Consider the following 25,945-nt stretch of genomic DNA (forward strand, 5'->3'; position numbering starts at 1 on the left):
AACAGTAACTCAAATAAACCCTCGTTACAACCGAGGTCTGCAGAAGAGCATCTCTAAACATCAGCACAACACGTCCAACCTTGAGGCAGATGATCTACAGCAGCAGAAAACCACACCGGGTGCCACTCCTGCAGCTAAGAACCTAAGAAAACTGAAGCTACAATTCACACAGATTGGAAAAACGTTACCTGGTCTCGATTTTTGCTGCGACATTCGGATGGTATGGTCAGAATTTGGTGTCAACAACATGAAAGCATGGATCCATCCTGCCTTGTATCAGCGGTTCAGGCTGGTGGTAGTGGTGTAATGGTATGGGGGATATTTTTCTGGCACACTTTGGGCGATTAGTACCAATTGAGCATCGTGTCAGCACCATATATATATATATATATAATAGGGGATCAAAAGGTCCTCTCATGACAAGATATTACCGCAAAATGATGCCCACAATAATTATATCACAATACTCAATATATTAAAGACAATACAGACAATTTTCTACTTTGCTTGATGGCATCTGTGTTACTGAAGAGGATAAAATACTCTTAAATAAGCAAATACCAGGAATTATGGATTAATTGAAGTCAGATTCACAGAATTTGACTACCGATATTCTTTAATGCAGATTAATCCTGTCCTTTTGATTAGTGCCACCATGTGGAGTAATAAAGCAGTAACTTTAGTAAGTCAGATTGAATGGTGAGTCTTAGCGGAGTTAAAATGCCAATGTTCCAATAAAAAAATATCCATATTTGAAGCAACATATTGGTAATATATTGCAATTGAAAACAATATGACTATTACAGTATCATTATTTATTCCCAACAATATTCACAAGCAATTAAAACAGACTGTGAAATGCAAAAAAATGCCAACTTGATGCCTTGCTGCCCAAGCAGTCTCACTTTAAAGGCAGTGTAGTGATAAATGTATCAGTGTCTGAATCAAGAAGTGACCATGTGTCCTGACACGTATAGTCAGGTCACTGCTGCATATGGGTGTTTAGCTGTGTTAACATTAGGCATTAGAATTTTCACCCAATAAAATGAAGGGCTAGAATCAAATTCTTCTACAGGACAGGCTTTCATTTAGCATGGTCAAACTCTTGATTTAGAAATATATGGGGATACACCAAAATGTACATTGAAACAGAAAAAAAAATTAACATTTGGCTTGAGAAACAAAGTGATGAATAACGAACACATTCTCCCCCCGTTTTCATTCATTTTGCCATTAACTTCTTCAGTAATTAATTAATTCATAGAATTTGTTGTCTTGCTTTTCAAGGAAAAAACTTTTATACAACTAAAATTAACATTTTAAAACGTCCCGTTTCATAGCAAACACTGAATATTTTAATATCCCAACAGACCAAACAAACAAAAGCTCAATATGACCTAAAATTAATTTTATATTAAACATTGTTTGGAATGTATTTAATCTGGTCTTGTGTTTGCCATTTTCGGTTGCCAAATATTTAGTGCAAACCTAGAAATATAAAAACACTCAAGTCAGATTATACATCAGGGAAGTCATAAGTTAAACATTAGATGAACAGAGATGGATTCAGCGTAGAATCAAATTCTTCTTCCAAAAATAAATAGATAAAAATCTGTTGAGACGGACAGAGAATGATGTACACTTGTGATAAATAAAACACGTTTATTTACACAAATATCCTGAAATACTACTCATCTACATTAGGACATACACATATGTACAACCATGTTTAAGACTCGTACTGTAATTTTCAGGAGGATGCGTGAATTTCTTCAGGTCCAATCGGCTCGCCATGGGGAAATTCATTTACATATATTTAGATCAGGGTTGTACATCAGTACTGAAATAAACAAATATCCATAATTCAGAACTCTAATTCCAAAAATAAAATATTTAGCTATCAGAAGTCCGAGAGATGTCGCACCAAATGGGGAACTGAAACTGATCACATGGTCAGGAACTGCTGTGGTAAAAGAAATTAAATATTGCAGAACGTGGAGAACAGACTAAGAACTCTTTCCTGCTACTGGAGACTGGAACCATGCCAAACGATCTCAGTTCAGAACCATCTGAGACCAGATTCACCAGCCCAGAACACGTTCTCCAACAAACACCAACATTTCTAAACATCAGGACTAAGCTTGTTGCAAAAATTTATTTTGCTATAAACGATAGTCATTTTAAAATCATTTTATACAACTAATATAATGGTAATACAGTATAATAGCATAATAATGCAATTACACACTTTTTAGGACAATAAACGTTTAATCAATAATAGTCTAGGATAGGTATAATTCATATATTGTACGTTAAGTTGATAACGTCTTTATCGCGACAGACCCAATTCATATTAATGTTAAATGGACCGCCCCTTCCAACGCTCCAAATTAAGCTGTTAAGAGATTATGCCATATCAACATCTCCATACATGATGCGGAGTTAAGGTCATGAGTACTAATGAAAGTCGAGTGTTGTCAAATGCAACACGACTGCAGAGGTACAGCACCAGAACGATCAGGACTTGTCAAAGGCGGAAAAATGTGCTGATCAAGGATCTGTTTTTTTTTTTTTCATCTTTGTCTTGTATATTACGCCAATCAAGTATAATGTTAACACCTTTTTTCTTTCTACACCCATTATACATTTTTGCAGCTACACTGATCATTCAGGAAACGCTGTAGTTCAAAATACTTCTCCTTTCCGACTGTTCTTCAAATGGTATGGCCCCCCCCCCCCGGCCCACCACAGAGGAGCTATATTTGCGTGATGGGTAATTCTCAGCACTTCTAAGAGAGTGCAGTGGCATGGTGGTGTATGAGGTGTTAACCTTTTAGCTAAAGTAAAGTCAGAGACAGAAGCTCTCAATCTGTTGAACAGTTTGTGCCGTCGTCTAGTACTTTATCTGTGCCCAAAGGATGCTGTTGGTGGACTATTGTCTGTCCTGCAGTGACATTGAGGTGTTCAACCCATAAGAGCAGAGAGCCATTTTTGAATACTGATACCGATTTCAAAATTGAATAAGAAATTCAGTGAACAGTTCATGTTCCATGTTTGTTTCCTATTGCAGGCAGGCATGGTTAAATTGTTGTAAACAGATCTGTAGAAGCAAATAAAGCGTTAGTTTCATTTTAAAAGGAGTAAAGTCTCTGTAAATAAGGTCAGATGAATGAACCCATTCACACACCGTCCTGTGATGCTTTCAGTATGTTCACTGTCACTTAGGAAATTAACGAGTTAAAGTGAACAGAGGGTGCTGTAAAGAACTTTACACAGCTTTTAAAAGGTCTGTGACGCATACAGCACATACAGGGGTTCTTCACACTAATATCAACTAGTGTCACTGCAGTGCTGAGAATAACCCACCACCTAAACGCTAAACAAACAAAAAAGGTTAACGAGTGTAGAAACAAGGACATGGTCATAATGTTATGCTTGATCTGTGTATATTAACACTGTAAACTGATCCAACTGATCAACATTATGTCACTTCTAAACACTTAATGCATCTGAACGTGAAAGTATGACGCAGTGTGCTCCTCCATTTGGTCCAAAGCGCTCCGTCTTCCCTCTCTAAAGTAAAAGCTAAGCATGCTCGTGTTGATTGGTTGCTTGGCTACTTTGTAGGTCATGGTGGGAAAATGTGCTTAACATCAGTATCATCATAATCATCATTATTAATATTATTATTATTATTATTATTATTATTAGTGCGACTAATGCTTTTGGAACAACGAGTGAAGTCTCGTGGCCCACGTTACACTTCAGCACCCAATTTGCCTCAAGAACGAAATATCTGTATGCATCACGCACACGAGCACGCACACAGTAGTCCGAACGGTTCATGTGGTCAAGTAAACTGTTAAACAGGTACACAGTTCGTTTAACTTGAGGTGAAGATTACTAGGGTGGGTGGGGTTCAGTTTGGTTGAGGTGGTTGGGTGGAGTTTGGTTGGGGTTTGAAGGGGGTGTGGTTTTGGGACACCTTTCAAAAAACATCGTCCCAGAGGTCTCCACAGGACTGAGCCAGGAGATGGTGGGTGTGGACTGGCGAACTGGCATTCACTCATCACCTGGTCCCAGGCTGCGGTGAGGTGAGGAAACAGGCACGAAACGGCATCACTGAGGGACGCCCGCGGCAGCCGGCACCGGGGCACTCAGGTTGTTGGCAGCTGAGAGGACGGGAGAACCCGCCAGTGGGCCGAGGGCTGTGGAGGCTGGAAGTGCGGCGATACCTGTTTGGAAGAAAACAAGGATTTTAGCAAATTTGTAAAGCAAAAAAAATAAATAAATTGAAATAAACAAAAAAGTAGTTTAAATTTCTCTTAGAGCATTTTCACACCAGCACTGTATAGTCTGGTTAAAATGGATCGTTTCAGCAAGTGAGAAAACAGTAATCACACTCAGGTGTGGACCAAAACAACCTCACGAGACAAAAATAATCTCACGAGACCCAAGTGGTGGACTTGGTCCTGTTCCAAACTGCACAAATGTATGCACAGGTCTGAAGCACAGGATACTCTTGCTGTATTTACTTTGTTGCTCGAGCGCCAGACAGCTCTGACCAATCAGAGGAGACAACATGCCTGTATGGTTTGTTGGACCGCATTTTGGTGCGTTTAGTAGAAAGTACATTTATCTACTGAAAGCTCATTCATTCCCATCCATTCACTGGCATTTTATTTTGCTGGCTTCAAGAGGTATTTCTTGTCAAAAACAATATTATGTCCCTATTATTAATTCCCTAAATTAAAGGTAATATTTTCTTACTAAAGTCCCATTCAGTGCCAGTCAGTTAATTAATGAATCTTATATCTCTAATGTACCTCAAAATTTAAAATAGTATTTAGACATTCCAGATGAATACACTTGCTAAGATATCAATATATTGCTACCCATTTTATTCGGGGAGTAATTAGTGATATACTGTATACAAATTTTACTAATTTAGGGTACACTGGCCTACTGCACAAAAAAAAAACAACATTAAAACTTGCCTGTGATCATACTGGCTGCGCTCACTGCAGTGTTCGCTGCTGGCACATTAGTAGAGCCCACCATCCGAGACTGGTCCTTTACAACAGGATCTACAGGGGGGGGAAAAAAGAGGGCAATATCTTTTTCAGCTTATTGTTTAAATGTACATCAACAATTCACCCTTCAAAAACACACTCCTGGTGAGAAATACAGCTAAACTTGGATTGATTGATAAATCTAAAATTGACAGACGAGTCTGTGTTCTGCTTATTTTTAAACATCACAATATATAATCACACAAAAAAAACCTATACTGCAATATTGTGCAGGTTTAGTAGTTATTAGTAGTTAGAGTATAAGAAGTGGGAAAGGGTGGGCTGTGGTGCTCACAGAAGTAAGGGTGCTCCATGGCCTCTCGCGCAGTCAGTCTGGCCTGATGGTCATACCGCAGCAGCTTATCCAGAAAGTCTAGAGCCTCAGGACTAACCAGGTGCTGGTTCTCGCTGTGCACGAAACGCTCCCATCGCTTACGGGAATGCCTGGACAGATGGGTGGAGAGAATAAAATTAAACTCTGCCAAAATAACAAACATATTCTGTATATTTAACACAACACCACTGGTAAAGTAAATTTTAAATCAGGGCACCCACCTTCCTAGAATATCATTGAAGCGTGGTTCAAGTTCTATGTTGTATTTGTCGATGTAATCATAGAGGTCTTCAGTTCCAAGGACTTTGGCTATTCTGACCAACTACAAAGAGAAAGGTTACAATTTTAATACTCACAACCCCAATGTAGTACAGCATCTTCATAAGAATATTCAGTATAGTGCTGGGCTGTATTCCGGTTCATGTGGTATAACGATTTAAATTCCTGTCTAGTATGCATTTTTCCTATACCACAAAACTGCTAGAGACCGCCAAAAAACGCATAGTGTGTACAGATGAAAGCAAATAATGCCAGTTAGCATATCAATCTTAACACTGGAGAACTAAGGGAATTGTAACTGAAACAGTCATTATAATAATTTGATGCCTTGACTTTAAGAATAACATTGTAAATTGATATTGAAATTGCGTCTTACTTGTAAAATACAACATTTGAATAATATCACTGAGTATTTTAGGTCCATTTTTGGAACTATTAAAAACCATTTAGTTTTGAAACTGAAGCTGTGTTTACTTTTTTTTTTTTCAGTTCTATCATTTACATTCTGCTAATGTCTTTCTGTAAATGCAGACTGATCACTTCATATATTGTGTAATTTTGTGGGACCAAAAAAAAAACCGTATAGTTATCAAGGCCTTGATTTAAAGCCTTAATATTTGATATTCTACATACTGCTGACACAACCCTATGTAAATGCCCAGTCAATCAACCAATCAATCAATTAATCAATCAATCAAAGTTCCCAGCACTAATTTAAAATATACATAGTATATCTAGAGCAAACAGTTCCATGGTCTTATAGATACCTACCTGGTCATAGTTATCATGACCGTGGAAAAAGGGCTCCTTCCTAAAGATCATGCTGGCCAACATGCAGCCAAGACTCCACATGTCCAGACTGTAGTCATACATCTGTAATGATTTACACATTATGATCAGACACACTGACACATTAAACACACATTGAAGCATTAAACACACACTTCTTTTTTTATTGTAATAGAACACTCTTGAAATTGAAATGTGGGGATGCATCATATCGCCAAGAACATGATCACAATAAATACCCTAAATTTCAGTGAAAAAAATTTAGGGCCATACAGCTAATTTGGCTAGACAACCGAAAAGAAGAGATTCTAAGCTTTAAAATGGTATATTGGGTGTCTATATTGAACCTATAATTACTCAAACATACATTTTTGTTAAGAGGTTAAACAGTGTTACAATTATCTATTGTGCAGCCATACTCTGGAGTAGCTGCACACGGGCTGGACAAATGACAGGACACACCATATCCATGAACTACGGGAGGAGTTTGAGTGGCTTTTGTAACCTAGAACATTAACATTAGTACACCTCACATAGCAAAACGCAATCAACGCTCACAGTAAATATATGTGCAAAATATGTAGTTACAGCAGCAAACAGGGTCCATTTCAAAGTCCATTTAAAAAACAATTGATTTCTGGTGTTGTTTAAATGATCCATGTACATGGTCATGCTTATGGGTGGCACAAAAGTAACTGCCACAAACATTACGCAAGCATAATTCTTGCACATATTTCCCCAATTCCTCTTTAGTGTGAGCAAATATAAACTGAAAACAGACCTGATAGTCAACCAGAAGCTCCGGTCCCTTGAAGTAGCGAGAAGCCACCCGGACATTGTACTCCTGCCCCGGGTGGTAAAACTCAGCCAGACCCCAATCAATGAGACGCAACTGGGAAAACAGAGGATTAGAACATGCTCAGTAAAAGCAGTACACCATTCACAAACATCCACAAACAGTACTTTTACATAATTTGATAATTTCTCTGGAAACAAATAAGAAACAAACAATACCTTCCTGTGTTCATGATCGATCATGACGTTGTGCGGTTTCACGTCCCGGTGCATTATGCCCATGCTGTGGCAGTAATCAAGAGCCTACAGAGAGATATCAATATATAAAATATTATTTACACCCCATGGACTAACTAATGCACTTAAACACAATTAACTACAATTAAAACTTCACCTTCAGGATTTCATACATGTAGAATCGAATGTCGTAATCTGTCAGTGTCTGGTACAATTGCTGAGAACAGAAAGAAGGGAACAAAAAAAATATAAGCATTTAATAAAATGAGGGTGATAATATTAGCCACCACAATATGACTTATTTTAAACATTTTTATCATGTTTAGTATATGGATAAACCAAATACTTATAAAAAAAATTATATACAGGTGCTGGTCAACGAATTAGAATAATTTGAAATAGTGCAATCATGAAATTCTTTGAATGCATTTTTTGTGCAGAAAGCAAATCAGGTGTTCACCGCACCTGTCCTACTCGTTAGACTAATCACAGAACTCGTTACCTGGAAAAAATTTGCTCAGCTGAGCTTTCCAAAAGGCCCATTTAGGCCATTTAACTGTGACACTGTTGTTTTATTGAATTAGAATAATGGAGAAACAGTTTCATTGAATTAGAATAAATGCTCGAATTTTTGTTTTCTGTGAAGAGTGTTCACTGTGCAGTATAAAGTCAGGGTTGAGTAGAATTTCTAAGTTGTAAAATCAATCATGGGTAAGCAGCGCGACCTCTCAACCGGAATAGTGGCTCAAATTCAAGCCCTTCACCAACAAGGCTTGACCCAAACTAAAATTGCTGAGCAGCTCGGCATCAGCCAGTCTTCCGTCTGCAAAGCTCTCAAGAAAAACTGCAGCAAGCGCACCAACTGTTCCGGCATCCGAAAAACTTTTGCTCGCGACAACAAGCAGCTGAGAAAGATCGCAGTCAGCAACCGGTTCAAGTCCACTTCCGAGCTCACCGACTTGTGGAACAAGCAGACCGGCGCTGACGTCTCCAGATCAACCACTTACCGTCGTCTGCGCGAACTCGGCTTCAAATCTCGCGTTCCAGCAGTAAAACCGATGCTGAACAAGAAACAAATGGAGAAACGGCTGAAGTGGGCCAAAGAAAACGGCGAGTGGACTGCTGAAGACTGGCAGAAAGTGGTCTTCAGTGACGAATCACGCTTCTGCATCTCCTTCGGTGACCAAGGTCCTCGTGTCTGGCGTCGTGGTGGCGAAACCTACAACCACGAGTGCGTGAAAAGATCCGTCAAGTTTCCCCAGAGCGTTATGGTCTGGGGATGCATGTCCGCTCGAGGTGTAGGGAAACTCTGCTTCCTCAAGAAGACTGTCAATGCTGCCGTATATCAAGATGTTCTGGAATCGTTCCTGATTCCGACTGTTGAGGAACAGTTCGGCGAAGAAGACTTCATATTTCAACAGGATCTTGCACCGGCTCATGCGGCAAAGTCGACCAAAGATTGGTTCACTAAAAAACAGCTTGAAGTTTTGGCATGGCCGGCCAACTCGCCTGACCTCAATGTCATTGAAAACCTTTGGTCCATCGTCAAGCGGAAAATTCGCGACAGAAAGCCTACTACGCTGGACCAACTGAAGCAGAACATCGCCACTGGCTGGGAAGCTGTGAGTGCGCAAACTTGCGACAAGCTGGTCAAATCGATGCCGCGGAGACTTCAGGCAGTCATACAAGCCAAGGAACAGCCACAAAATACTGAGAAAGTGATGATTGTAATTATAATAAAAATTATTCTAATTCAATGAAACGGTTTCTCCATTATTCTAATTCAATAAAACAACAGTGTCACAGTTAAATGGCCTAAATGGGCCTTTTGGAAAGCTCAGCTGAGCAAACTTTTTTCCAGGTAACGAGTTCTGTGATTAGTCTAACGAGTAGGACAGGTGCGGTGAACACCTGATTTGCTTTCTGCACAAAAAATGCATTCAAAGAATTTCATGATTGCACTATTTCAAATTATTCTAATTCATTGACCAGCACCTGTATATATTTATTCAATTTAATATATGCAATGGTAAAAAGGTAAAAAAAAAAAACTTGCAAAAATCGTGTTCAGCCAATTTGACCAAATGCTCATTTTGTTCAGTTTTTATGCATCCGCTAATCCTTAATTTAAAATGTTACTCTAAATATATAAAAAAAAGAAGAACCCAAACATAAGGCACAGTTCTCCAGTATGGCAGAACATTCCACATTTAAAACATTCCAGTCAATATCCAAAATCTAAAGTGTTTTATTAATTAGATCTAACTCCATTAAGGTTTGGAAAAATAAGCATTTTAATAGATTTACCTTAAAGTCAGTGTTGTTCACATGTTCAAAAACCAAGGCAGGTGTTCGGGACTGTGGAGAAAATTAAACACAGTTGATTTAAAACAAGATTTAAAACTTTAGGAAACACAACTCCATAACTACTCAGAATTTTATACTCACCACTGGGTCTTTGACAATATCTATAAGGGAGATGATATTGGGTCCTCCACGCAGATTCTCCAGGATCTTTATCTCGCGCTTTATTTTCTTCTTCTTTACAGGCTGATGGAACAAATTCACAACATTTACAAACAAATATCTTCAGAATAACATATAAAAAAAAGAAACTATACCACTATACTGCACTTACCTTGAGAATTTTCACCACCACCTTCTCATTGTTTGTGATGTTGATCGCCTCAAACACTTCACTGTACTTTCCTCGTCCCAATTTACGGACTAGCTGGAAGTCATCCTGATTTCTACCAAAACAATCAAAAGTACATATGTAAATAAATTATTAAAATAATTAAAACATTGATGCTGAAACTTAGTTTTAAATCTTTCATCATAATCAAACGCAAAATGCACCAATGCAGAAATACAATATGTTGTCTCAGGAGCATGTACATGATAATGATTTATACACATACACAAAATGTAGTTTTGGCCAATTCCCTACCACAAAGTTAAATTTTCAATTGCATAAAAATTTAACTTTGTGGTAGGGAATTGGCCAAAACTGAAAGCGAGCTAAAGGCCGAATACTAAAGTTATTTTTGACTAAAGGTATTTTATCAAAAAGCATTTACAAAACATCCCAGCTGCTTGCAATTAAATCTTGGCAAACAAGTCAAAACTGATTGTTCAATTTATTCTGTTTTTTTTTTTTTTTATTATTAATTTCGTTGTCAATAATTTCAATATTTGAAGCATGCCTACTTTGGGTAAATTATGAATGCAGTAAAATGTAATGTTGAAGTGACAGCTACTACTGATACTAGTCCTACTTCATTGTGCATCACTAATTCAGGATATATACAGGTATGGGGAAGCTAAATATTTTGTTATAATTAGTCTCATTTAAACCACTCGGAGACAAAATAAAAAAAACTTTCCCGTAACAAAAAGGAAAAAAGCTAGTGGATGTGCTGCTCACATTTTTTTGCTCCACATGTCAGAGTTATTTGATTTTATCTGGTGGTTGGTGTGGCGCCGTGGATAACACAATTATCTTTCAGTGAGCTACCCCATCATGTGGGAGACTGGGGTTCAATCCTTGGTCTGGGTGATAATGCTGTGATATACCAATAAGAGTCCTGGAGCTAGAATCCCAACAATGCACTGGCCCACCAATAGGAATAACCTTGTAACTTCCTCAGCTACATGCCATTAATGTTAATGAAAAGTAAATTAATAATTTTAAGTATCTGCCGATACAGGGTTCCGAGCTGGAAAATGACATGGAAATGACTCATCCAAGGTGTCACTTTCTTTTAACTATTAATAAAACAACAGTATCAATACATTCCAATACATGATCAAAAAATAAACAAGAACTAACTTGTCATACAAATGATTTTCATTTAAATATGGGTCAATGACGTGACGCCTAAATTTTGTGTCCAACTAAAGTTTTTCCAATTAAAAAAAGGTTTAAAAGCATACAAAGTTGCCATAGATATGTAGTCTCTCTCCCACATTTGTACTTACTTTAACTTATTAAAAATAATTAGTTCATCAGAAAGTTTTGGCTATTGTTGTTTGACTACTGTTTTGAAAACTTTCGGCATGATTTTCAAAGTGTTTTTAGTCCTGTACAAAATTGCAAAGCATTTGCAATTTTTTTTCCATCGTCATATACAAGCAAAATTTGTCCGATAATCTCCATTTTATAGAATATCATGTGGTGCGACCATCAAGAAACTACTACTTTGGGACCTTTATGTTAAAACCAATTTAAATACAAGAAGTTGCATAATTTACCAGTTTGCCAGGGACCTGTGGAAGCTGCAAGCAAGTTTGTAACTCTCTCTCAAATTTGATAAAAAATAACCTTTTTAACAGCTTATATGTAGTTGCCACATTTGGATATCATGTGGTATGACCTCAAAAAATAATGAATATTAAGTTATTTCTACAAATATATATTTTGATTTTATAGTGACCTTTTGTGGGAAGTTAGCTTATTTTGTTAAGGTGGCCAATTCTCTGCCTGTAAATTAAAACTGAACTTGAAAACATCATGTGGTGCGACCAAATGTCATATGGTGCGACCAATGTAGAGTGTTTTCCAATATTTTCCAAGAAAATATTTTAATGCAATTTGAGTCATTTTGAGTCAAAATTAAACTAATGTTTAATCTTTGTAAAATATAATTATAAAAACGCAAAAAATAAAAATAAATAATTCTAATCCCGCAGCAATTAGACTTGAGATGAGATGCTGGCCCAAACATCAGGGTCAACTATTCCTTGGTATTGAGAGCGTTCAGAAATATGATGTAATGATTCCAGGCAAATTAACCACTGTTAGGGGCACCTTAAAATTCACCAGCTTTTGTCCTCAGATGCTGTGCAAATTAGTTATATGGAGGTGTAGAGCTGGGCAATATGGCCCCAAAAATGTTTTGTTCGATTTTAAAAACAAAAAATTATAATACAGATGATTGCCCTTGCTCTCTCTGGGTGGGTACAGTAGTTGGTGCTCTTTCCCCTCATCACTCCTAGGGTGACGTGGATCAGCACAAGACTGCGTCTGTGAGCTGATGTATCAGAACCGAGTCGCTGTGCTTTCCTCCTAGCGTTAGCGCTGTGATGCTACTTAAAAAAATGCTGCATCAGCAGCAGCTCAAAAAGAGGTGGAGTCTGACTTCACATGTATCGGAGGAAGCGTGTGCTAGTCTTCATCCTCCTGGTTTTGGGGCATCACCAGTAATAGCGGAGTTGGGTAATTGGTCAGGTAAATTAGGGAAAACTTGGGGGAAAAAATATAAAACAATTCTGGTTTTGTGTGGAATTCTATTTTTGTATTTATATTTATTTGGTTGAATTTATTGATCTCTTTAAATAGTTAAATAGTAATGATACGATACTTTGTCATTTGGAGCGACCACTCATCATGTGGTGTAACTTATAATAACAGTTACTGTATTAAATTTAAAATAAAGTATCCATTTTCGGTTGCTGAAAAATTAACTATTGTTACTGTATGCTGAAGTTTTTAGCAGTTTTATAGGATTTACAGGAAAAATTACCCTATTAACTACATTATAGCCAGTAATTGTGACACTGGAAAAAAAAATCATTATTTACAAAAACTAAAAAAATAATGCAAATATTTTATTTCTAGACACTTTATATTAGTCGGAATTTGTAAAATAAAAATAAAGTATATTAAGGAAATGTATTAATTTTAACATAGATCACGGTCGCACCACATGACATTTTGTAAAGCCAAGGCCAATTCTTTTAACTAAAAATACACCAAAATACATTTTAAATTTTTGAACAATTGCAACAGATACTCTTAGTTTTTGTATTTTAAAATTGGCATGTTGAAAATCCTTATCCATCATTGACCCACATACACTTAAATAAAACAAAAAAATTGGTTATCATCATAATTAAGATAATGATATATATTTTTTAATTCTAGTAGTTCTGTACAGTTCAGAGGAAGACAGTATAGTGTAGTATGGCCTGGCACACTAGATTTAAACGTTTTTACTGCATAATAATATGTAAAGAGTGTAAAATAGGTTTGAGTTACTGAGTTTAACAGAGAGCTTTAGTGGGGAAATACTACAGTGTAGCTCCATGTATCACTTTTTAGGCCCTGATTTTCAATCATGTGATCGGATCGGGGGCAGCACTATAAAAAGCACTTTACAACTTATTACTGTAAATATTTTATTAACAAACAAATATTTAAGACGAACATCAATTAACAGTTTTGCACACACAAATCTAAAACATTGGGTTATCTAACCCTCGCACCTCATTTCCCCATGCCTACAGTATATTAAACAGTATATTAAAACACATTAATTGCACTCCTCTAGTGGAGACAAAAACAAATAACTAATTTGAAAAGTTATATTCAAAAAATTGGGGAATTAAGATATTTTAAGTTTAGATAAACAAATGTAAGAGCTGTTAACGATCTGCAGACACCCTCTTAATCTCTATTACTAAAATTACTGACATTACATACCCCCACTCAACGACGTGGGACTCATAATCCCAGTACTCCCTGGGCCGGTGTGTGTTCACCTCTGTGTAAACGCGGGCCCGACTCGGTACCGGTCCCGACATGTCCGACAGCTTGGCAGAGGTAGGGAGAGGTCTGCAGGGGGCCACAGGGGACCACAGGGGACAGCAGCACCTCTAAACAGCTGGAGGAAAGAACAAATTATTTTACACAAATAAACCACTGAAATTCAAGCTAAGACCCACATTATGTGTAAGAAAGTGGGCAATGCATTAAAGAGGCAGTACAATAAGAACATTTTTCTATTTTGACATCAACATTGACAGGCTTTAGCAGATTACTGACGATTAAACTTGGCACTAGGGCTCAATATAAAAAATAAAAATAAATAAATAAATAAATAAATCACAATACTTTTGTGACGCATGACCACACGAGACCACAAGCATAAATGTATTAATATTTACATATCTTGCTAATTAGCTCACAGCTGGAGCATCTCACTGGTTGTGGTGGTTGCTCAGACTCGAAGAGAGGGTGGAGCTATGTTGTTAGGATAGTGATTAGTCAGGGATCTGTTGATGTAAGACTGCCTTACTTTCTACAGCCAGATGGGAACGATAGTGGTGAACTACAGCAGAGATTTATTAGACTTTGGAAAGATATTCTTTAATGTTACGGGGCAAGCTTTAGCAAGGCAAACCACTGTTCTCTTCTTAGTTTTTAAGATCTGCTGTGACAAACGTAAATAAGTTACTTTGCTATATAGTACATGCCAGTAATAGCTATGTAGTACGGAAAAATAAATTATTTTTATTATAAATAAATAATATGTGGTCACAACTTATGTGAACAAGATCCTAATGGCTGGCCAACACTTAAAGCGTGTGAGCAAGATAATTAAGTTGTGGGGACGAGATAATTAAGCCATGGCCATACACGTCCCCACAAATTAACTAACACATCTTGCTCAAAGGCCCTAATAAGTCGTGGCCACGCATTATTTTTATAATTGTATTAATTTGGTGACAAGTCAGGGGCTTGGTAGTGTAGTTATATTAGGTACGTAAAAATGAATTAAATCAAGACTTCTTGTGTTTTTTTTGGACACTGACTGGGTTTAAAAGCGGACAAAATGCTCCGGCTGCGAGTACCCGGATAGTGCGCACTAATCAGCACGTTCACTCGCTAACTAATGCTAACTAACTAACTAACTAACAGGTACACTAGCGTTAGCTAAACTAGCTAACCCCTACACACACAGCCCCGGTACAGCTCTCTTTATAGCTACCTAGATAGCTAGCTTAGCAAACAGGCTACTGATTAAACTGTTGGGTATAAAGATATTTTAAGATATATTCAACTCGTAGCAAAGCTATATATCTGTTTATTCAGCCATTTGTTAATAAAATAGCACGAAATAAATCCAGGTAATGCATTACTGGACAGACGTAGTTAGCCTGTTCGCTCCTTATGGCCGCTGGTTAGCTGAAAAGCCTCGTTAGATTACTTAGCCTAGCCTAGCCAGTAACAGTAGCCGGCTCGCCGGCTCTAGCTCTAGAGTTTAGCCGCTAAAAACTGAAATAAACGCCGCGTTTAGAGCTCTTCTTACCTCCCTGTAGAACTATATCAGCTGAAACCTCTTCCTCAGAGGACCGGCGGCGCTCTCCTCCTCGCCTCAGCCGTAAAAACGGGTTATTTTTCGGACTAGGAGACAATATGGCACTCGGAGCATCCGGAGCTCAGCTGCTACAGAGAGAGCGGCCAGAGCTGAACGGGGCTAAAGGCTGCGCATGCGCGGACTGAACAGCTAAACTTATTAGTTAATTAATGCTTACTTACCAGTTTTAGTTAAGTAATTATTTTTATTTAGATTTATTTGTATATATTTTAAATATAACCAGAGAGCAACTTAAATCTGTTAAAACATAATTTGATTTTTTAAAAGTGTATTACATTTTCATTTTCTATCTGTGTTCAGAATGATTCACTCATTAAACTTATTCACTCTGTATTATTTAATATAAAGCAAGTGAACTGACCAGGGAACGACCAAACAACAAACTACTATTGTTTATGCCACTCTGAGGACGTCTGACACAACACCATCGCACTACATTGGGGTATACTTTGGAAATTCAAAGTGTATCTGGAATGGTTCCCTCATTAATTCGTTGCTATTCACTATGTAGCATTTGCTACATAGTGAACATACCAGGGAACAACCAAACAACACCAACACACTGCATTTTGTTACACACTGGAAGTTCTAGCATACATCATCTTTACACATTGTTTGATTCATAACTTTTTTATGGAATAAAATGTACTGTTGAGAGCACTCAACAGCACTACAAAATGGCTGGCACACCATATAGTGAACTTCCTGTAAAAGTGAGCGATTACAAACGCAGCTCTAGTGTACATTGTCTGTACATAATTTTATGTCTGTACACACTGGTACAGTCATTTCAGAAAAACATAGCATTTCAGAAAAAGGACATCGTACTGAATGTCAAACATGATGGTGGCGTAATGGTCTGAGGCTGCTTTGTTGCTTTAGGACCTGCACAACTTGCTGTAATTGATGAAACCATAAAAAAAATTACTGTTTATATTTTAAACAGCACTACAAAATGGCTGACACACCATGTAGTGCACTATTTCAGAAACAGGGAGGGATGCCTAACACAGCTTCTGTTTCTTATCATGGGTGTGTCCCTAGAAAATGTCCTCCTAAATTGCAGTTTATAACAAAAAAATACTATTATTTGTTGACATTATATTATATGATAGTCCGACATCTATTTCTGATACACTCACAACTCTGTCAGACTGGCAAAATTATATTTGACTTACTATAGGAATATTCATTATATTGGGCTACAGCCAAAATTAGCCAGTGGTAATATGCCTGTGCCTATTTTTTACTAATATGGGGTAATCAATCTAATTTTCTCTACAAAAGCTAATTTCCCATAAGCTTTAAAATATTAATATCCTTACACAATTTGGATTTAGATAAAATCTTTAACCAATCATTCCATTGGGTAATGTTGACATTTCTTCTAACACATAAATTACTTTTCAAGGAACCAAGTGGTGAAATGTTTTAGGTGGTATTTTATTCTTATGGTGCGTCCCATTTCAGCTTAAAAGTCAGAAAATCTAGTTCCTAATAGTAATTTTTTTGGAACAATCCTACACTATGGGTTTCCTACTTAGAAAGGTGGGAGAGCCTCACCAACCCAGAGATCAGAATCCAAGATGGCTGCCCCACACATTTTGTCCTACACAATTGTACAGCGGTCATGAGTTACTGTAGCCTTTCAGTCAGCTCCAACAATTCTGACCATTCTTTGTTGACCTCTATTATCAATAAGGCATCTGCAAAAATGCTGCTCGTTAGATGCTTTTATTACATCCATTCGTGTAATCTAGAGACTGTCAATTTTTAAATGTTTCAAAAAACAAAGACAAGCAGCCTTAGATCACCGGAAGGCCACACAGCCTGTATGTGTACAATAGTGTCAATGGGATACTGCATGTTTTTAACCACAACACAGAGAAGAGGCAGGGGAACCTACCACAAAAGAAGCTTCCCAACCAACTAGTAAAATAGTTCCTGACAGCCTTGTCTTTTTTTGAAATAATGACAATAACAGCAGAAAAAAGGCAGTAGCCAAAAACATCTGTGTTAAAGCTTACAAACAACTTAGTAAGTCAGAATTTGCAGTTAGAATCTTTGCAAAAGACTTTAGAAATACTTTATATGTCCAAAAATATGTGGACACCCTTTCCATCACGTTGCACCCATTGTTGTCACGTATGTGTAGCTAAATTTTCTGAACAGGACTCCCTGAAACAATTAAATATGAACTTATCAGCAATATACCTAATGCTAAAATTTTATGCTTTCAGATTTTTGGCAGTTGAAAGTTGTTTTTGATTTACCTTTCTTACCAGCATATTAAAAGTTCACTTTGAGGGGTTTCTTGCTCTTTCAGGTCTCAACCTGACTTCAACAGTTCCCCTGAGCTTCCATTTTTAAACAATATAACATACTGTAGAAGTGGCACACCAAAACACTTATTAATCTCATTTTGGCCTGCTGGACATACATTTTTGACAACTGATCAAAGGAACAGGCTGTTTCTTATAAGTTTCCAATTAGATAAAGGATGGTATGCTTTTCTACTACATACAACAGATAAACAGGGTCACATCCTTAACGTATGACGGACATATTTATTTTTTATACGTTTTGTGTAAGCTGAATGGAAATGCTTGAAGAACACAGCACACAGAGACGTACACTCAATAAGATCATTTATGTTATTTGTACAATCTGCATGTATAACAAATAAAGACTTTAAAAAAGAAGAATATTAAGATGTACAGTATTCTGTATTGTATCGTCTGGTCTGCATGGCTGCTGGAGGAGCGTGGCGGGCACACCCCTGCACCCACATTTTCTGTGCAATGGGAGCTCCCGTGGCGGGGAGTGCTCATTGGCTGTTGCGGAAAAGGGGGGGCCTGGCATATAAGACGTGACTGAGAAGGACATTTTTTTTCTCAAGAGTCTTGGAAAAGAAGAGGAATATGCTGCTGTAAGTGTACTTATATGTATCAGGTACTTGTGTGCATGAAACTGTGTTTTTCTATGTGTGTGTGTTTGAATGGAAGAGAACAGAGGGATAAGCAAGGGGGTGATGGGTCGGCTCAGAGCTCAGTTGCTGTAGATCTGTCCCTCAGGGGGCTGGGGGAGCTTCATGTTTTCCTTGCACATCATGAGCCGCCGGAGCTCCTGCAGAACCACCCGGATGCTGTAGGAATTCTGCCACTTGGCCAAGGAGGACACAGCGCGCATGTCAACCTGAGGGAACAAACATCGCCATTGCTAATCGATATTGCTAATATTAATATATATAAAAATAGAGCAGAAACTGTACTGTAATGAAAGTATGGAGGCTTATTTATGCCTGGGTGATAGAAACTCAGGGTGCCAGGGTAATAAACCTCACAGTATTAAAAATATATTTGTGACTCACAATAATTATTTCAGAAAGAACTGAATCAATTGCAATATTTGCAATGAAACTCTCAGTTAGGACAGTGTTCCTTTTGCATTGTTAGCATTCTTGATATGCTTAAAACATAATAAAGTGTAATAAAACATCATAATATTGCCTAGCTAAAAGAGCAGAAAACAGGGATGTGTTGAATATTTGGCATCTGAAATTGTGTTTAAACACTGAAAGTGCCAGCGCCTCTTTTCAAACCACTGGGTAGGCTAAAAGGACTGAAAGTGCAGCAACTCAGCTCCGATGCATCAGCTCACAGATGCATTCTGCTGGCTGACATCAACTTGGGAGTATTGTATGGAGAAAGCGCCATCTACCTACCTAAATAGAGCAAGGCCAATTGTACTCTCTCAGGCTCTGGCTACCGATGGCAAGCAGCATGACCCTGGGTTTAAACCAGCGATTCTTGGACCATAGTGGCAGCACCTTAGTCTGCTGGACCACTCAAAGCCCCATTTTATAAAAGTGAGAATTCAATTGAAATTCAATTGCAGTCACACTAGTTTACTGCCTCTTTACAAACTGGCTGGTTTCTAAATAAAAGGTAAGAGCTCTAGAGATCTGTAGAGAGCTGTAGAGTGTGCTTTGTTGGCACGTCTGCTAGGATGTTAAAAAAGCAAGGTTTATAATATCTTATAAATATATTTAAGTAGGGGTGTGACAAAAAAAAAAACAGTAGGTGAGCTCCGCGGTACAGTTAAAAAGCTCCGCGGTAAAGTTAAAAAGCTCCGCGAGACAGTATGAGCGCCGCGGTACAGTTAAAAAGCTCCGTGAGACAGTATGAGCTCCGCGGTACAGTTAAGAAGCTCCGCACGACAGTTGGTGAGCTCCCCAGTAAAGTTAAAAAGCTCTGTGAGACAGTATGAGCTCCGCAGTACAGTTAAAAAGCTCCGCGAGACAGTATGAGCTCCGCGGTACAGTTAAAAAGCTCCGTGAGACAGTATGAGCTCCGCAGTACAGTTAAAAAGCTCCGCGAGACAGTATGAGCTCTGCGATACAGTTAAAAAGCTCCGCGAGACAGTATGAGCTCCGCGGTACAGTTAAAAAGCTCCGTGAGACAGTATGAGCTCCGCAGTACAGTTAAAAAGCTCCGCGAGACAGTATGAGCTCTGCGATACAGTTAAAAAGCTCCGCGCGATAGTAGGTGAGCTTCGCGAGACAGTTAAAGAGCTCCGTGAGACAGTCCTCTTACTGTCCCAAAGAATCACCGCCCTAGTAAATACTGTAAGTAAATCGTACATGTGACTGTTTCATAGGCAGCTGTACTAATCCCTTAACTTTGTACTGTATTTAAAAAAATGTTCTGTCTCTGTTTGCACTTCAAGCATAGTCTTAATATGACTGGTTATGGTTATGCATAGCTAAACTACAAGAGATTTAGGAGAAATAAAACACAAACCATAAACTTAATATGACTGGTTGTGGTTTGCACTTATTGTTTGCACTATAAAAGACCTAGATAAGTTTTATTTTTATTTTGTATCCTTATTCTTATTTCTATTTCTTATCAAATCAATATGTGAGAGCAACCAGTCTGTTAAGTTTGCGTTATATGATTGTCAAATAAAAGTCAGTTATAGTTTATTCTTTTTATTCAATCTCGTCTTGTTCTCGTGAACCCAGTATCGTGTCTCGTCTCGTGATATTAGTGTCTCGTCACACCCCTATATTTAAGCTATTTAAAAAAAACTGCTGAATAATAAATGTATGGGTACTTTTTCACAATCTAATGTTACTAAAGAGCAGGATGTGTCCTATACTCTGTACTATGGTGAAGGTCTACATACTGTACACAATCTAACTACACTAATCTAGCAAGATCTGTACTATAGTGTAAAAACGTTCACTGTATAACAATACAACACAATCAAATCATCATTACTTACCACACCATTTGAGTTATGCACACCATTTAAGTTTATCTTGGTCACAAATCGTACGAAAGGAGGCGTCTCTGGGTATTTAGGTCCACATTCCACTCTCAAGCTGTACATCCTGTTCTCGTAGATTGTCTGGAGATGTACAGAGAATTATGTGAGTGACAGGAATAATCATAATGTCAATCATAGGTTTCTCTCATTTATATAAAATTTCAATCAATATTTTATTTGTACGATCTGGCATCATTTGCACACAAGTCAGTAGGCAACAGCGCTGACTTTAACCACTTCCTTTAAAAACAACCCCATCACTATTGTAATTTATATTTTCACTGACACAGTAGCATTTTGGTTTTGGTGCCATTTTAACACAACTATTAAACATAATAATAATTAAAAAGACAAAAAAAAAAAGTTTCATTTAAAACTATAAGTAGGAGTATTCCTGAGTGGGGAGGTGCCAAAATTCTATAGTAAAAAGTATCAGTGTGCTTTTGCTACCTTTCCTGCAAAACCACATATATTCATTCTAAAGGTCTCTCAACAACAGTTATTGGTGATTATCAGAGTTACTAACTGCAGAGGCTGTGTTAAAAGTTAAAACCCACGTTATGATGGTAGCAGGCTGCTGATACCAGATCAGTGTACATGGGGATATTCGAATAGCAAACTTAATAATAATCTGCTCATTAACACATTGCTAAACAAAGGAAAGGCAGAAATCGAAATAAAATGAGAGCTGGTAGGCAAACAGAACGGGCAATTGATTCCTTGTTAAAATCACCAGATTTATTCACTGTGACAAGAGACGGCAACACAATCTTTGCTTTAAAAGTATTATTTAAGTGCAGTGCATTAGTAAAATGTAAAGGAGAAAAACAAGCTGACCCCAACATAACCAAATATAATTCAGTTCAGAATGTTGGAAGTACTTTAGCTGGTCGCACAGATGTCTGATTATTCTGCAGTAACACTCACCCTGGGAGGTCCAATGATCATGCCTCTCCAGCGTGTGAGTGTCATGTCCTCATCGTCCTCCAGACCCCAACTCACTGTTCCATCACCAACGCCCTTCTGGCCTTCTTCCAGCTCTTCCAGCAGCCGGAAGTTACGAGGAACTTTGACGCCTAAAATGATAAAAAAGCAAAAAGTTATTACATTAATAATTATGAATACACAGTATACTTGACACTGTTTCACCCAAGTTTGAGAAGATTCTGAATCCAAAAATGTGTTTTTAAAATAACATATCATTAAAATGGTGGAGGAATACATATGCTATAAAAAAGTAGTCCCTAAAAATGTTTCAGTGCTGTGCACTGAAACTCATCCCAATTGTCCCAAAAGCTTAAACAAAGGTACATAGAGACAAGCCTAATAAGGACGATCACCAACTTAGATGGTAAATGAAAGCATATGTCTAAACCTCACTCACATAGAAAATTGTTACAGCAAACAATAGCGATGAAAACACATCCCACACTACAATGTTCACAAAATGCATATCACTAAAACAGTACAGGTATGAAGGGGGTAGTGTGGCAAAAAAATAGTCCTGTGGTTTGGATTTGTTTAGATTCCTGCTGCAGTGAATTTAAGCACCACTGCTGAGAATCAAGATTAGAGGGGGGTCACGAAAACATCCTGGAGGTTTGGTTTAGTCCTGCAGTGCAGCTCAGACTAGCTCATCTGCATGCACTGCAGACTGACTGCCAAATTAGTCTGCAGAAACTCACAATACCTTTCAATACCAATAACACCTCCACATACATGAGATTAGTGCATGAGTGCATGCTGTGCTGGTACCAGTGGATCAGATACAGCAATGCTGTTGGAGTTTTTAAACTGTGTTCACTCACTGTCCTCAACTCTGTCAGACACTCCTACCAATCTGCTACAATATATACAACACACACCAACACCTCATACACCACCACCATCACCACCACCATGCCAATGTCATTGCACCCAAATAATAGTGCCTTTATTGATATCTCTCATCAAATAGTCTATTTTGCAATCAAAAGTATTTAAACTAGGGCTGCAACAATTAGTCAATATAATCAATTTATGTTTTTTTAATTGATAGACCAACATAAATGAGCAAATTATACACAATTTTCAAAATCATGCAATCAAATAAAAATCGGAAAAGTGCAAAGAGTAGAAGTATTTAGCCTCCCTATATCAATACTGAGCCACATTCTACAGCAATTACAGCAGCAGTCTTCTGGGTACGTCTCTACTAGCTTTGTGCACCAAGAGACTGAGATTTTTGTAATTCTTTTTTGCAAAATAGCTTAATCTCAGCCAGGTTGGATAGAGAGCGTCTGTATTTTCATGTCTTGCCACAGAAGCTCAATGGGATTTAGGTCAGGACTTTGACTGGACTGTTCTAACACATGAATATTCTTTGATCTAAACCATTCCACTGTAGCTCTGGCTGTATGTTTAGGGTCATTGTCTTGATAGAAGGTTTCAAGTCTTTTGCGGCCTTGAAAAGGTTTTCTAAATTTTCGTTCCACTACTTTGTGTTGGTCTATCACTTAATATCTCAATAAATTACATTATAGTTTGTGTTTAGAAGATAACACAACGTGAAAAAGTTCAAGGGGAATTAATACTTTTGCAAGCAACGGGACCTCCATCAGCCGTTCACAGTGCATCAATCTGAATTTCTACAGATCAACTAACTAGTGTATGTATTTGCTTTCCCTGTGCATCCATCAATCAATCAATCATTCAATCGGTCAATCAATCAATCAATCAATCAATATATTCATCAGCTCCAGTCATACAACTCTTGCCATCTCACAAACCGGCCCACCCTCCTGCTCCCTGATCCTAATCAATAATAAACGGATAAATCCTGATAATGATGATAAATCTCTGGAGTTTAATCAGCTCTTTCTAATATATTGATCAGGGCGGGCTGGAGCGCGCGCGCGCAGGTGTGCTGCTGTTTCCGAGAAGCTTCCAGTTCTTTCCGCGTCATCGCGCTGCAGCCACGCGAGCTCGCGAGCCGGTCCACGCCCCACTCCCCCCAACCTCCCCCTCACCCCGCTCCCCCTAAAACACCGAGTTTACAGCGAACAGCGCGTGAAAGCGGCCCAACGGAACAGGTTAAGCCTTGCGCGCGGCGGCAGCGGTAAAATCCCGATCTCAGCCCCGCCGCCTCGCGCCCACGGACCCGCGCGCTGAGCCTCCCCGCAGGAACCCGCGTCGCCAGACCGGCGGGTTCGCTCCGCGCGCAGCTCCGGTGCGGCTCCGGTTCGGGTTTGATTCTGCGAGTCCGCCCGGATTAAACCTACGTTTAGCTTCTGAGTCGGTTTACCTGATCCGGCGGCCGCCGCCATCTTGTCGCTGAGCAGCGGGAGCGCGCACGCTCCGTATTCTTCTCGGGCACGCGGCGGATGAGGGCGCGTTCACGCGTATAGCGCGCCTCCCTCAGTCCTGATTCACTCTGGGTCTGTCCCAATATCCGCCGCGCCCTGCCTCTCCCCCTACTGCCTACACTCACTGCAATATAATAATAATAATAATAATAATAATAATAATAATAATAATAATAATAATAATAATAATAATAATAATAATAATAATTAAATAAAAATAATAATTAATAATAAATAATTGTTTATCAAAACCACCAATAACAGGCCACAATGAGGTATTTAATAGAGCATGAACAAAAAGGCAGTAATGATAACATTACAAGTTACAAATACAATGAAAATAATAATATTTGTATTATTAATAATAATAATAATAATAATAATAATAATAATAATATTGAATCGCCAACCCAAAACAAAACCTTACCTCATCTCTTCCTCCCACCAGGACTGACACTGTTTTTGCAAACAGCACATAAATAATAATTACGAGCATAATGCAGTAAATTGATCACTCTGGGACACTGTTAGCATTTACTTAATTTTATTTAATTATCATTTAATTGTTTATTTGAATAATAATCATAATTATTATTTTATTATTATTATTGTAGTTGTTAATGCCAGTAATTCACATTTATATAAATAAATGTTTTGCTTAGCAAGAAACCAATTTTACCCACTTCAATACTATATATCAATATACTGCAATAAATATATTTACAGTGGTTTAAAAATGTTTTTTTTTTTTTGCATGTTTGTCACTCTTAAATGTTTCAGATTATTAAACAAATTCAAATATTAGTTAAAAATGCAGTTTATGAATGAAGGTTTTCATTATTAAGGGAGAAAAGAAATCCAAACCTACATTACCCTGTGTGGAAAAGTGTTTGTCCCCCAGTTGAAACATAACTGTGGTTTATCACACCTGAGTTCAATTTCTCTTGCCATACCCAGTAGACCAAAAGATTCTCAAAAGTTAGACATCGTTTTTGAAGGTGTGTTTCCCATTACATCTGGTGTAACACCATATTATACAGTAAAACGTGTTGGTGGGTGTAGTGTAATGGTCTGTGTCTGTTTTGCTGCTTCAGGACCTGGACGAATTGCTGTGGTAAATAAAACCATGTAGTCTGCTGTCAACCAAAAATTCTTGAAGGAGAGTGTTCGTCCATCTGTTCAAGACCTCAAGCTGAAACGAACTTGGGTTCTGCAGCAGGACAATGTCTAATGTCTCTAATTTTTAGTCCATATTTGATGTATTGGCTTGATTAGCTGCACGGTAAATAAAGTTCACCTTCAGTGAAGGTTAATTGTAAACAATTATAAACAATTATTGTAAACAACAGTCCCCGTGACTGTTGAAATTAATAAATAATTAAAGTAAATGTATGTATGTGTGCAGTATATTCCAGCAGGACTGCAGCTTCATTATCGATGATCATTATATGATGAGTTTCTGCCCCCTGCTGGGCTCCAGCGGTACAACAGGAACCGGAAACACACGGTCAGCCGAAACACATCCACATTAATAAATTAAAATAATCCCCCACAGGAAAAATACACACTAATATTAATATTTTATGCTTGGGTTAGCAT

The 25,945-nt window shown here is 38.0% G+C and overlaps 2 protein-coding genes across 2 annotated transcripts; both read right to left on the reverse strand.

Moving 5' to 3' along the window:
* Positions 1-1,648: 1,648 nt before the first annotated feature.
* csnk2a4 (casein kinase 2, alpha 4 polypeptide) lies at positions 1,649-15,770 on the reverse strand. Its single transcript, XM_007248321.4, has 13 exons — positions 15,600-15,770; positions 13,991-14,171; positions 10,145-10,256; positions 9,955-10,056; positions 9,814-9,864; positions 7,664-7,723; positions 7,489-7,572; positions 7,256-7,366; positions 6,457-6,558; positions 5,628-5,728; positions 5,368-5,516; positions 4,998-5,087; positions 1,649-4,235 (listed from the first exon to the last, which is right to left on the reverse strand). Exons 2-13 carry the CDS (start codon positions 14,089-14,091, stop codon positions 4,120-4,122), a joined length of 1,179 nt encoding a protein of 392 aa, XP_007248383.1. The 5' UTR covers positions 14,092-14,171; positions 15,600-15,770; the 3' UTR covers positions 1,649-4,119.
* A 2,533-nt stretch (positions 15,771-18,303) lies between these two features.
* Positions 18,304-24,439, reverse strand: ube2v1 (ubiquitin-conjugating enzyme E2 variant 1). Its single transcript, XM_007248328.4, has 4 exons — positions 24,286-24,439; positions 21,930-22,078; positions 20,958-21,083; positions 18,304-18,863 (listed from the first exon to the last, which is right to left on the reverse strand). Exons 1-4 carry the CDS (start codon positions 24,305-24,307, stop codon positions 18,717-18,719), a joined length of 444 nt encoding a protein of 147 aa, XP_007248390.1. The 5' UTR covers positions 24,308-24,439; the 3' UTR covers positions 18,304-18,716.
* Positions 24,440-25,945: the final 1,506 nt, after the last annotated feature.

Source organism: Astyanax mexicanus, chromosome 24, assembly GCF_023375975.1.
Source record: "Astyanax mexicanus isolate ESR-SI-001 chromosome 24, AstMex3_surface, whole genome shotgun sequence".
Classification (NCBI taxonomy): domain Eukaryota; kingdom Metazoa; phylum Chordata; class Actinopteri; order Characiformes; family Acestrorhamphidae; genus Astyanax; species Astyanax mexicanus.

Excerpts from the sequence above, each read along its gene's own strand:
- csnk2a4 (XM_007248321.4), bottom strand. The coding sequence starts at position 14,091 with ATGTCGGGACCGGTACCGAGTCGGGCCCGCGTTTACACAGAGGTGAAC. Across the intron at positions 7,367-7,488 it reads TCGATCATGAACACAGGAAG|TTGCGTCTCATTGATTGGGG; the intron begins GTATTGTTTGTT and ends CTGTTTTCCCAG. Across the intron at positions 5,729-6,456 it reads GTCATGATAACTATGACCAG|TTGGTCAGAATAGCCAAAGT; the intron begins GTAGGTATCTAT and ends TTCTCTTTGTAG.
- ube2v1 (XM_007248328.4), bottom strand. The coding sequence starts at position 24,307 with ATGGCGGCGGCCGCCGGATCAG. Across the intron at positions 22,079-24,285 it reads GGCGGCGGCCGCCGGATCAG|GCGTCAAAGTTCCTCGTAAC; the intron begins GTAAACCGACTC and ends TTATCATTTTAG. Across the intron at positions 21,084-21,929 it reads TGATCATTGGACCTCCCAGG|ACAATCTACGAGAACAGGAT; the intron begins GTGAGTGTTACT and ends GTACATCTCCAG.